At 39.1% G+C, this 14,283-nt stretch overlaps 1 protein-coding gene across 2 annotated transcripts in view; it reads right to left on the bottom strand.

The window, feature by feature from the left end:
• Window positions 1-13,483, bottom strand: part of LOC135469682 (peroxidasin-like) — a 73,379-nt gene extending 59,896 nt beyond the window's left edge. For both annotated transcript variants that reach the window (XM_064748235.1, XM_064748236.1), the window contains exon 1: window positions 13,205-13,483. In XM_064748235.1, the coding sequence (XP_064604305.1) occupies window positions 13,205-13,362 (158 nt within the window). In that variant the 5' untranslated portion in view covers window positions 13,363-13,483. The remainder of the gene's footprint in view (window positions 1-13,204) is intronic.
• Window positions 13,484-14,283: the final 800 nt, after the last annotated feature.

Below are 14,283 nucleotides of genomic sequence, written 5' to 3'. Positions count from 1 at the left end.
TGTTGTTCATTGCCATCCTGAAGAAAATTCCATGATATGATTGCACACACGACAGAATCCAAACGTAAGAGAAACTATACAAATAATCTAAATATGCAGTCTTGTAACATTTTGTTTTTGTAGATGGTACAGCACAAGGAACAGTATACAATACAGCTTTTCTCTGGGAAACCCCCCCAAGAGAATCAGAGTGAAAATGTTGGTATTAGGTTGCATAAACTTTGCTTGAATCCCTAGGTACCCATTCAAAATCACGTTCCAAGAAGAAGGACTTGGACTCAAACTCATCCAGATGGGAATGAACCTTTAAATTCTTGGATGTCAAGGAACCAAACCTCCAACATTTCCCCTCAGGAATTGGCACCAGGGTTATGTACATCTGGGAGTTAAGGGTTCAACACACTGACCCACCATGAAAGACATAGCACAGACAGGAGGTTACACAACCTATACCTTGGGACTGAGACTAAACCCTTAACCATTTCCTGTTGGAGTGCTGCTAAATCTGAGCCAGGCCTGGTTGAGATTAGGAGGACGGAAAACAAGATGTACAGGAGTTGGCTTACATCTGAAAATAGACCTGGTTCTAGTGAGACAGGGATAACCAGAGTCTGTGTGTACCTTTGATACATATCCACAACTTTGGAATCTATCTAGCTTCTTCCCAGCTCTCCTGTCACAATGGGTGCTTATCATCCAAGGGGTTCTCACTTCACCCAACATGTTACATCAGAAACCCCATGCTTACACAACCTTTAACCACATTATCTTGTGTGCAAGATAAAAAGTCTGTGGGATGGAGTGTAGAGGAATCGTTTACCTTAATTTTGTTTTGCACATACTTGCAACTTGCCAGCCAGTGTTTTAAATCTGAGAATGTTGAAGTCCACACAGGTCAAGCATTTAAAGGATACATGGAATGCTTGGGGTTTTTTTTCAGTTTTTTTGTATATAATGCAGGCTAAAATATACCACTACAAATAAATTTATCACCTTTCATCTTAGGGTTTAAAACTATGGTTTTCATGCAGCCCAAGTGATCTGGCCGCAAATTAAGCAGCCTGCTGTGGTAGCGCTATAAGTTGGTCTGGTATCCCCAGTATGTTCACTGACAATCTCATTTCCAAAGATTTCCCACCACTGACTCAAAATATCCATACTGATTATTAAAAAATATAAAATTTTCCTCCAAAAAATTTTTTTTCTCTCATTTTGGCACACCTATTTTCATGTTCCTTAAAACTATACTTTGGTTTATAGTACCTTTTCATGTATCCCTTTATTCAATCTAGCTGTAACATCACATCAGTGATACAACATAATATACATGTACCTGTACATATAGGTTCACACGTGTATATTAGAGCTGCATGAAAGACTTGATAAGTGATAAAAGGAACGTCACTGCACCTTTATAACTCATGGTCATTTACATCTAATGCCTGCATGTAGGGACACCCATGGACGCAAGAACAGGAGGCTGGACATACATGTATAGCTTATATTCCAGGTCAACAAGTTGTCTTTATTATTATTATTTTATTATATTACACTATATGAACATGATTACTGTATGTAATGCACATTAAATCACCTTGATCAGCATGAACTGTCATGATTGTACACCATTGGGCTAGGAAACATATTTGTTTATTTATTTGATTGGTTCTTCATACCGTAGGCCTACTCCAGAATATTTCACTTATATGACAGTGGGCAGCATTATGGGGGAAACCAAGGAACATCCGTAGGTTGCTGAGAGAATTCCCACATAGGGGTAGGGGGGAAGCCAGCATGAGATGGATTTGAGCTTACAGCCATCGCATTGGTGGGAGGCTTCGGAGTCCTTGCATCATGCTGGTGTGCTAGCCCCCTCAGCTAAATAGAAAATAATCAGAAAAATAATAAATACCCTAATTCCTCAAAGTTCTTCAATTGTCCATGTGATCATTCTGAAACAATCTGAGAGAGCTATAGATTATAGAGAGCAATAGTGTGTAGAGAGCTATACTGTGTAGAGAGCTATAGAATGTAGAGAGCGAATTTAGAGTGTTATGGTGCTTGCAGCTTTAGTGACACAAACAAATAATTTTAGTGGTAGCTTGATAATACATGTAATTGTATGCTTAAATTGCATTTATAAAGGAGCTTTAGTGGTTATTACAGGTTAAAGATTTACATTAGTTGTTTTCCCACTTCTGTTCATGTACATGTTCATACAGGCTAGAGCAGACCCTGCTGTACATGTAACTGTAGGCCTAAGCACGTCACACCCAAAAGTCAAGACATTTAAACTTGATATTCTGAGAAAGTCCACACAGATTGGCTGCCATCAAACTTTAAAGGAGACAAAAAACAAGATGATCCGACAAATGGTTTGAAGCCTGACATTTCCGGAAAACCAGTGCACACGTAAGATAGAATGTATACATGAAACGTCGATCCAAAATGTGATTGTTAACATCTGTTATGCGGTACCATGCACCTATTTATACACAGTGTGTGTAAGATATATGATATATGTATACATGTAATTACACTGGCTTGGTCAGTATTTGGACAGGTGACTGTCTGGGAACACAAGAGTGCTGTAGGCTGTTGTCATTTGGGGCCTCTGTGGCCAAGAGGGTCAGCGTTCCAGCATGGCGCAATCACCCAGGAGCCTCCAACCAAGATCAAGTCCACCACATGCTGGGCTTCCTCTCCTACTGTATGTGGGAAGGTCTGTCAGCAACCTGTGGATGGTCATGGGTTTAACCTGGGCTCTGCCTGGTTATCTCCCACCATAACACTAGCCACCACTGTTAAGTGAAACATTCTTGAGTATGGAGTAAAACTCAAATTAAAACAATAAACAACATATGCTTGGTCTATCTAATGAACAACATATTTATATCTTTACTTTTCCAAAAACCTGGTAGAGAAATGTAACTCTTTGCTTTCAGCACTACTTAAATGTGTGTTTTAAAAATTAAAAGAATTAGGGTAGTCCCCCTTAAAGTAAAATCTAAACTGAAATCCACTTTATCCAGCAATTCTTGATGGCCATTTTTTTGCCTCACATGTATTATGTCAAAAAAAAATTCAAATAAACAATGGAATTATTTACACAGTAAAAAAAATTGTTTATACAATGTGCAGTTACCCTGTCAGCTATCCACATATATTTGTGTTTTATATCACACAACCCAGGCTAGTTTATTACACAAATGTCCTCAGACCTGAGAACTGCTGTAAACATGCACATCAACTTTATCCCAAGTCCACGTAAATAGCTAAGAGTGTCATTTCGTCAGGAAAAGGTTAGGGCTATTATCATCTGTAGGACAAGTGCTGTATTGCAGTATTACACTACTTCAGAAGAGGGAATTTCCTGCCAGCCTTGTATACATACAGTCCTCCACTGTCATCCAACATCCTATAAGCATTCCATCAACTTGAAAACCGGATTACACGTTCATCACACTTATCAAAGGAAATTATGCCATTTATAAAGCCTCTATATTTTTATAGCCTCTGTTGAGCAAGGTACACCTGACTGACAAGAGGCCATACATCACCAGTTACATGTGTGTGTGTGTGTGTGTGGGGGGGGGGTGTGGGGGGGGGGGGGGGGGGGGGGGGGCTCCTTGGCTAAGTTGGCTAGCATGCTAGCGCAGCCTAATGACCCAGAAGCCTCTCACCCATGCGGTCACTGTGAGTTCAAGTCCAGCTCATGCTGGCTTCCTCTCTGGGGAAGGTCTGCCAGCAACCTGCAGATGGTTGTGGGTTCCCCCTGGACTCCATCCTGTTTCCTAATGGCTTGGTTTGTCACTTAATGGCACAGAATGACCCCAGATAGCATTACCGCATTATGGCTATCAAAAGTTTATCTGAGTTTCTAGGCGCTTCAAATAAACACTAAAACTTTACGTGTGTATAGCTCCTATATAGCCACACTCATTACCACATTTACTGACACCAAACTTGGTTTTTCACAATGGTAAGTGAGTGAGTGAGTGCTTGGGGTTTAACGTCGTACTTAACAATTTTTCAGTCATATGACGACGAAGGAATCATTAGGGTGCATGCACGTGTAATGTGCCTCCTTGTTGCAGGACGGATTTCCACTGCTCTTTTATTTAGTGCTGCATCACTGAGATGCCTTACCGAAGGCAAGTAAGCCGCCCCGCCCAAGCCATTATACTGATATGGGTCAACCAGTCGTTGCACTATCCCCTTCATGCTGACACCAAGCGAGGAAGTTACAACTTCCTCTTTTAAAGTCTTAGGTGTGACTCGACCAGGGATTGATCCTGGATCTACCGGTCCCGAAGCGGACGCTCTACCAACTGTGCTATCCGGGCCGGTCAATGGTAAATGAACATGTATTTTCAATAGCTCCATAATTCTATCAGTCTTCACAGAATAATGCCTTCAGAATACATGCTCGAATGAACACCTTGCAAGCATGCAAAAAATGTGAAGAATTACATTATATATATATATATATATATATATATATATATACATATATATATATACACACCAAGTGTGTACATACATGTAGCTCTTTTCATTCTGCCAATTATCGGTGTGGCTTAATTCTCTATCTCTTCAACATTCAGCTGTGAACCCACTATGCAGCACACTTTATTACATGCACCATTCATGTATAAGTGGATACTTTACTCTAGTCTACAAAAGGTTATGCAAAGTAAGCATGTGGGAAGACTGTTCTGGATAATTGGCCATGTGGCTACCAAATGTCAGCTGCTTGACTTCACACCCAAGGGACACAGTCTCTGTTGAGAGGCAAGATCCTGTGTGTGTATGTTGTGAAAGACATATTGTAGTGGTGGTTGGGGGTATGGGAGGGCAAAGGGCATCCTGTCAGACTGACCTAACTTAGCCTGTCATTTCCTCATCAACGGACAATAGTCTTTTGAAACTGACATTCAATTGTTACTCTTTAGCCTTTCAATAAGATATAATAATAAATATTTTGCTAACTTAATCAGATGTCCTCATATGACATTCGGCGAGCCAGTGAAATTGCATGTACATGTATGTATATCTAAGCCCTTTCATGTCTGTACTCATGAACTACATCCACAGTTGCTGTGGTAATTAATAAGTCAGTGGAAGCAAGAATAAATTAAAGCCTTCTTTGTATGGAATTAAGGCACAAATATTTTAATAACACCGATTCATGTACCACTGGACAATGGAGCCACGTTCACAGCAAATAATTTCCACAAAATTAGCACACATCAAATCAAACACATGCTGGATGAAGATTCAAAATATAAAATGTGTCAGTTTTGCAGATACTCTAAGCATAGATCTGTCTGGTCACTTAATTACTTCCAACTTCTTACCACTGCTTTGAAGCTACAGTCATCAACTGGATTTTGGAACATAAAACCTGCGGGTAAAGGTGCTAAGAAATATACTTTTTGGCCATGCAATGAAAGAAAAGCAGTCCAGAAACTTTCTGTTCTGATTGTAAATGTTCTATACTTCAAACACTCATATTCCACAACAAGCACACACGCAAAGTCTGCGATACGCTTTTCTCTCTGCAGGCCGTTATTAATTTCTTTAATAGGCTTCTAGGCTCTTGATATATATTGTAGATTGAGCATTTCCAGCGACAAGACAAACTGTAATTTATACACCTGAAATGAGCACGGAAAACAAGCTATGTTCTGTGACTTCAACAAATGGATGGTATAACATGAGAAGAGCTGATTAAGCAACCTCTAAAACAGGTGAAAGTGGATATATCAAAAACATTGATAGTTGAATATTTCATGTACAAATGTACATGTACATGTGTACCTGGAGTTGAAAGAAAGGCTAACAATTTATACACAAAACACAGGGTCCAATCAAATAAATCTACTTCAGCTGCCAGGTTTTCTAGATCTAAGTTTACAATGCTAGTGGCACAGTGAAAATTGTATATTCCACTCTGCAATATGCCAGATACCACCAAGCCAGCTTGTAAATCACTTAGACGAGTGAGCTTTATGGTTCTAATAGCATGTTTATATACCCAGTTTGACATACATAAACCCCAGGTAATCCACACTGTTAAAAAGGTGTTGTCTGTAATTAAATGTGTGATACAAAGAAAACTGAAGACATTCTCAGTAATCTTAAACTAGAAACAATCCTAGCTGTGACTTGGTCCATATGTGATTTTGGTGATAGTATCTCAAAGCATCCGGAAGTAGATCACACACTGGTTTTACTCCATCTAAGCAGGCTTTAGATTACCAACAGTAATGCTGAGCATTTTTTTCTGCAACTCAATGTAGATCTGTCAACTTACACAAGTGCGATTGCACCCGTGCATTACAGCTGCATGGTTACCGTCATGAAACTCATCAAATGGGGTCACACAAATGAGACTGACCAACTGCTCCTCCCAATAAGCCCCTCATACCATAAAGCTTTTCTTTGTTGTTGTAATTGAATATTTTTCTCTTATGGGTAATTTCTTTTAAATCCATATTCACTAGCCACATGTAGAATAATGAAAGTTCAGTATGCTGATTGATATATACTCAATGTCTACTATATGGTAGGATTGAGCCCAGTGAAAGCTAGTTTAAAGAGCTACCTTAGTGTCTTGTATGCTCTAAAAGCAAGTTCTTAAATGTCCTGAAATGATAAGGGTCAAGATAGTGGGAATTGCTTTCTTAAGTTGTAAAAAGGCAAAGCATTGTATTAAGGCTGTTATTGTTAGTTTGAGAGGATAATACGGAAGCAAAAGTTTTCTGTCGTTTCCAATTTTGCCTAGTGTGATGTCATGCCAGAACAGCTGTCACCCATCACTGACCGTGACATATAGCTACAAATGACCTCTCTACATCATATCTGCCTGATTCATCACCACATAAGGAAAATCTTTGGAAAGTGCCAAGGAGGTTGTTTTTGAAGACTCCTTACCTACTGGGGGTTATATAAACAGTGTTACTGTAAATGCCTTTTTATTTGTGGCCATAAACTTTTGCGGATTTGGTAAGAAGACACATTCACAGGAATCAACTTCAGCGGATCTTAACCAAATTTTTGGACAACTGATAAATGAAAATCAAAGTTCAATACAGAAATGTCAAGTAATAAAACAACTTAAGCATTCAAGTAACAATGTTATCCTCCTAAGCTTTTAATCTTTTGAAGACTGTTAATCTTTATAAGACGAAGATCTTACCTGCGGTGTAGCAAACATTCAAAGTCACTCACTCTGGGAGATGACAAAGGATCAAATGTGATATAAATAAATCTCACTGTTTAATTCTCATGCATCAGACTGAAACTTTTTGTGAACTGTGACAGATTTGAGGAAATTTCTCAGAAATCAACATTACGACATGGAAGTTTGAAGGGCGGAAACCCCCGAGAAAAGTATTGGCTCGTCGCAAAGGTGATCTGACTGGAAGTCAAGTACAGCTGATAAAAAAACAGCCTCTCTCATCGTACACGTATGTACATCGTATCACGTACACACGCGTCAATAAATCAACAACAACAACAGCAATGTTGCACTGTGGCGATACTTAGACAGAGCTAAGCTTAAAAGAAAGCAAGATCAACTCATAGTCAATTAAGCAGGATTTGTGAAAGCCAGAATACATTCTAATTACATGTAGGTATTTCTAATTAATGTGTTTGAAAAAATATTAGAACTGTACTGCTTGTTAATGAATTTGTAACTATAACGCATGCTACATTAATAAGTTACTTAAAAGGGTTTTATGTTTGATGGCACTAATTTTCGCGGAAATTTGTTTGCCGCGAAATCTGCGAATATTAGTACAACACGAATAAAAAGGTATTTACAGTATTCATCAAAAATTTTCTTAGCTACAGGTAGCTGTATAATTATTATATGGATGAATGTGTGCATAGGGTTTAACGTCATACTAAACAATTTCTCAGTCATGATGAGTCATTAGGTGCATGTATATATATTGTGTCTTCTTGTGACAGGGCAAGTCCATGCCGCTAAAGTGCTGCTGCCACTGAAGTTTCATGCCGAAGACATCAGATATGACACCCCACTCAATCACATCATACTGACACCAGGCCAGCCTTTCTTGTTTCCTTGCTCTAACCTCTCAGTGCTGAGCTCCAAGCGTGGCAGCAGCAAGTATCATTTTTAAAGTCTTTGGTATGACCTGATCCGGGTTCTCCCTGCTTCAACAGACACTTTTATCATTAGGCCACCTATAAAGTCAGTTTGGTTATGTATTTCCTTCAAACTAAATTTTTAGATTCAGTCAAGTTCCATAATAAATATAATCTGAAAAGTGTGCATTCAAGCAAATTGAAATCTGTGAACTTGGAATTAATTTCACACAAGCAGACTCACAAATTACAAACATCCATGTCCTTGCAGCCTTGTACAAAGGTTCACATGAACATCTGTTTTCAAAAATTAAAGGAAACACCAAAGAAAAAAAAATACCAAAACCGGATGCTGAAATAAATTTTCTATGGGAAAAAAGCCAATGTATGCAGGCTAGTTTATAATGAACATAGGAGACATAAAAATGCCCTGAACTGTTTCATTATTATGTACAGGACATTTTGTGATCATTCACCAACGTTTATGTGCTTGAATAAAAATGGCAAATCTCCATTCTATCGACACTCATCTGGGCCATCACCTTCATGTACATACAGCTTACATAATCGGTATTGTCTACTTCCCTACTGTTACTCTGTTGATCATCTGTTCTGCCTGCTTTCCTAGTGCTACACTTATGTTAAAGTGTTCTGCCTGCTTCTCTAGTGTTACACTGTGGATGATGTGATATGTTTGCTTCTCTAGCGTTACACTTCTCATGATGTGCTCTGTCTGCTTCTCTAGTTTTACACTGCTGGTGATGTGTTCTGTCTGCTTCTCTAGTGTTACACTTCTGATGATGTGTTCTGTCTGCTTATCTAGTGTTACACTGCTGATGATGTGTTCTGTCTGCTTCTCTAGTGTTACACTTCTGATGATGTGTTCTGTCTGCTTGTCTAGTGTTACACTTCTGATGATGTGTTCTGTCTGCTTGTCTAGTGTTACACTGCTGATGATGTGTTCTGTCTGCTTCTCTAGTGTTACACTGCTGATGATGTGTTCTGTCTGCCTGCTTCTCTAGTGTTACACTGCTGATGATGTGTTGTGCCTGCCTGATTCCCTAGTGTTACACTGCTGATGATGTGTTCTGCCTATCTGCTCTCTGGTGTTGTGCTGTCACTGACGTGTTCTGCCTGCTTCTCTTCTACAACAACACAGTTGATGATGTTTTCTGCATGCTTCTCTGTTATATTGCTGATGATGTGTTCTACCTCCTTCTTACATTAACACTGCTAACAATGTGTTCTGTCTGCTCTGCTAATCTTACACTAACATGGTCAAGGATAAGTTCTGTCTACTCCTCTAGTCTCTCAGTAACATTATAGATGATGTGACCTGTCTGCTACTCTAGTGTCACACTTCTGATGATGTGATCTTTCTACTTCTCCAGTCTTAATATTGCATTACCTGAAGTCAAAGTACTCCCATGCAGATATGTTAGAATAGGAAACATAAAAGAAAATCTTTTGTACTCAAACTATGCAAGTCATCTAGCTTGAGAAAAGATAAAAGGACATATAATATAAACACACACTTTTAGTGTTTGCTACTGGATATGATTTAAAGAACAAGGTCAAATGTACTGACAGTGCCAGTGTAAAGCATACACAGACAGATACACTGATAACATGTTAGGTTTTATAACCACAGACATAGGCCATAAGATCATAAGAGCCTAAGATCATGCCGATACATCTACTGTTTTGCCCTGTCAAACTAGAAAAGCCATTTATTCTCAAAAGAATGCTGTTAAGCATGGTCAGAATCTGATAATAGTACAGAGAATTTAACAGAGAGTCAACAGTGACTAGACACTTGGATATCTATAGCAGGCTCATCAGACAGCCACGGGCCACCCACGATTTTATTGCTCTTCATGGAGAACATCCATTCAGTACAGGTGAATATCATGAATATATTATCCACATTAACAGGTATTTGACATGCTTAGACACTTTCACTTTCTACTATAGAAGATTCTATACAGGCCTGTCAGTTTTGTTGTACAATGTACATATTTATGTTTTTGCGCACAAATTAGAATACATGTAGAGGAATACAAAATTACTATTACATGTACATTGTTTTTATATAAGTAATAGGCCATATGCAGGAAAGCCTGCCGGCAAGCTGTGGTTGGTAGTGGGTTTCCCCCAGGTACCACCCGTTTTCTCCCACCATAATAAATGCTGGTCCCCGTCATGTAAGTGAAATATTAAGTAAGGCTTAAAACATTATCCTAATTTATAAAACTTTTTTGGGCATGAAAGAGCCACTTTCAGCGCAATTTACGTACATTTTGAATTTGATTTTGGAGACAAACCTAAATTGGTTGGATTGGCCGATATCAGGGCTTCACAAAAGTGTGCATGCAGGTTTATGTGTCTACACAGACTAGTAACTTCAGAATATACTTGAATGAACACCTTACAAACATGAGAAAATGTTGAAGAATTACAGTAATGAATTAAATAAAGTAAATCAATACATAATTACACAAGCACACTTAACTACACAATTTAAGACAATCATCATTCAAATACTGTGTACTCAAGACATTTCACAGATAGAAGTTACACGTTGGACTTGTAAATTGTAACTTCAACCTAGAATAGATAAATTCATTCTGATTTGAAGTTACAAGTTCCAAATCTGTGCTTGCACTTATAGGTTTGGCTGTGTATTTATTCATCACTGATTTAACTTCCAACAGCTATCCAATGACAAACAAGCACTGCATTCAGGACTACATATTAAACAAATTAAGTCACACGTCACACCTGACCCTCTGATGTAAATAACATGTGCTTGACCCTTATAGCATGTATCTAAGAAAATTAGTAATCCCACAACAGTTAGATTACCTGCATATTACTTTTGTCTAACAGTGCCATTTATATCCATTGAGGCTGGTAAGGTGTATATGAAAATACACATGTATTATTAACAAATCCACCATTCTCTTATTGGCGTTCAGCATGAAGGGGATAGTGCAACGACTGGTTGACCCGTTTCAGTATAATGGCTCGGGCAGGGCGGCTTTCCTTGCCTTCGGTAAGTCATCTCAGTGAAGCAGCACTAAATAAAAGAGCGGTGGAAATCCGTCCTGCAACAAGGAGGCACATTACACGTACATGCACCCTAATGATTCCTTCGTCGTCATATGACTGAAAAATTGTTGAGTACGACGTTAAACCCCAAGCACTCACTCTCTCACCATTCTCTTATTATAATCATACAGCACTGTACATGTACACAGTGTAGGCTCCCATATGTGTACACATGGATGATTTGATTTTCATGTACTATACCCTGGCCTGAAAGGGGCAAGCACATGTGAGAATGTAGTGTCACACGGCTGTAACACCCTGTGGCAGACATGGCATTAAGGCAAAGAAAACACTTACGTGAAGTATATGTCAGATGAAAGATCATTAAACACTGTCCAGAAAAATACTTTGAGTTTTTCTTCCCAGTAAAATGCATTTGAATCCTTGGATTCTAAGGCAGCCTTTCCTGACCATGTTGGGTCCAGTGACCAGACATCAGGTTTTTGTCAACTAATTCACATCCACATCCACTCTAAGATTTAATTCTATTTATTTATTATATGATTGGTGTTTTATGCAGTACTCATGAATATTTCACTTATACAACGACGACCATCATTACGGTGGGAGGAAAGTGGGCACAGTCCGGGGGAAAACCATTACCATCCGCAGGTTGCTGGAAGATCTTCCACATACATCCAGAGACAAGCCAGCATGACTAGATTTAATCATTCATAATGCAAATATGTATATATGATCTACATATTCCAATAATGCACTTGTTATTTTTTTTTTTTTTTTTTGTTATTAAGTATGAAGTCACTCCAGGTCATTCAGAATTGACTAATTGATTTAAGTAAACAGCAGGACTAAGCTGCCTGCCATGCCCAAAAGCCTTAACTAAGGAGCTTGACAGCTCTTTCAACAACTGCTACAGGCGGTGCATATGTACTGTTTAATAGTTTGACAATAAAATCTCGCTGATGCAGAACCGACCATAACAATGAAAGCTCTGTTTTGTTTTGCTTTTTTTTAAGGCAGAAGACATAATAAACCTAAATGAATGACTTAATTAGTACTTACTGCATGAGGAACAAGTACATAGCTTCTCTTGTGTGGAGAGTGAAAGCCTCCACACAAAGTAGGTTATGACAAACCAGATAAGATTACTGGTTTTGCAAAAATGTCATAAAGACATTTATGTGTAGGGCTACCTATTACTACAGAGTACTTCCATCCACTCATAAAATCTCCAGAAGATGTAAAACTAGGTAATTTAACGATATGACTAGATGTTAAATGGGTAACTTTGGTTTCCTGATTATTTTTTTCTCTCTTCACAGACTGTTAAAATTTTAACTGCAACGGATGCTTTTTTGGATTTATTCAAATGTTAGTTAATTGGCATACTTGAAAGTCTCAATAACTGTTCTTAATTTCTGTATTTCACCGAAAGTTTGGCCTGTACTAGTTCACTGTCAGCAGCACATTAAGATAATGAAATGAACTTTAGGTGAAATACAGTACTTCTCATACATTGTGAAGAGTGTTAAACAAACAGTCCTGCCGCTCTATTCCAGCTTTAATACTGTTACGATGTACATTCACCTGTTGACCAAGTGGCATCTACACATGTACTTTACCATACATTCAGACTGCACACTATTCACCGTAAGACAAAAATAACATATCTCTGATATTTGCTCTGACAGGTGACAACTCTTATGGATGGAAGTTACTGAAAAAGAACGCAAGATGCACGTAACATATTACATATGTTACTATCGTCAATGGAAGATAATTACCCTATCTCTTCTCCGAACATTACATTTCTTTCCCACCTTTTCGGAAAAGTAAAGATATCAGTATGTTGTTCGTTAACCATGTGTAGGCCTAAAAAAAGAAATGAACATTCCGACTACCGGTACAGTTACATGTATATTGGCTAAAAAGAACAGACCAGGTGTCCCAAAAATTAGAAGAAATAGGGTATGGTCAGATACCGGTATACCGTTATGAAGATGTAACTTACAGAACAGTGGTAGATGCAGGGACGGTGGGGATCCTCTCCAACTGAGCATACATACAGCGGACCGTCGTGCTGTAGCAAACACACGGATGGGGACAGCGTTCGGCCTTCGTAAAAACCATCCATAGCGATAAGACAAGGAAAACCCGAGACCCAGCCATTACCCAGTCCCTTCGCTCAGACGCATGAACGAGTTAAGCGAGCTAACTCCACACAGTGCACTGCGGGCTGAACTTTCTTTCCTAACTTGGCCCGGTGTTCGCACTGCGATGGCTTCACTCACGTCTGAAACCCACCGACGACCGACGCACTCTCTGCAAAATAGTACGGGAATAACCAGAGTCTCAGTTCACTAATAACGACAAGCGTGTTGCCACGACGTGGCATCACTTGGGGCGATCGAAAAACTGTAGCAACTAAATCCGCATGTAACTACTGCTTCGTTTCCTCAATACCACTTAACTTGATACGTAAACTTTCTCAGCGCAGGAATACGCCGGCGGGAAGTTCTTTGAAGTTTACTCACAAACCAGTGAGTGAGTGAGAGAGCGGAGCTGGTGGGGGAAGTTTGTCTAGTGTAGGCCGTATTTGCCGTCGTTGTACTACAGTGACTGGGTGTCGAGATTTGACTCATAGCTATTGTAAGTAGGCCTCCTGCGACTTGCCGAGCTAGGGTAGCCTGGTAAATATACCAGCTACGCCTACAGTCTTAATTTACGTCACCGTAGATTGTACATCGTTTTCGTGTGTCAGAAAACCATGCAGTTAGATTACAGCATGGAGGTAGGCCTAGGTGCGGAACCGTAAAAGTGATATGGGGATAAAAAAATTGTAAATAAGAAAAAAATAACAACACAGCTGTTCGAGTTTCAGTCTTTTTTGGCTGAAGTCTTGGCCACGAGATAATTGACCAATTGACATTTATGCCGTGTGCACGACTCAAAGATCGCGTGCCTACGATATAATAAGGATCTCGAGAGTACTTGCTAATATGTTGTGCGCACCATTAAAAATAAAGATTTCGTGCACACCACTTAACAAATATACATACGACATACTGTAGGCCTAATTCCTTAACCTTT

Source organism: Liolophura sinensis, chromosome 7 (genome assembly GCF_032854445.1).
Source record: "Liolophura sinensis isolate JHLJ2023 chromosome 7, CUHK_Ljap_v2, whole genome shotgun sequence".
Classification (NCBI taxonomy): domain Eukaryota; kingdom Metazoa; phylum Mollusca; class Polyplacophora; order Chitonida; family Chitonidae; genus Liolophura; species Liolophura sinensis.
Note: the sequence above shows the minus strand (reverse complement) of the source record. Positions and strands in the feature narration are given on the sequence as shown.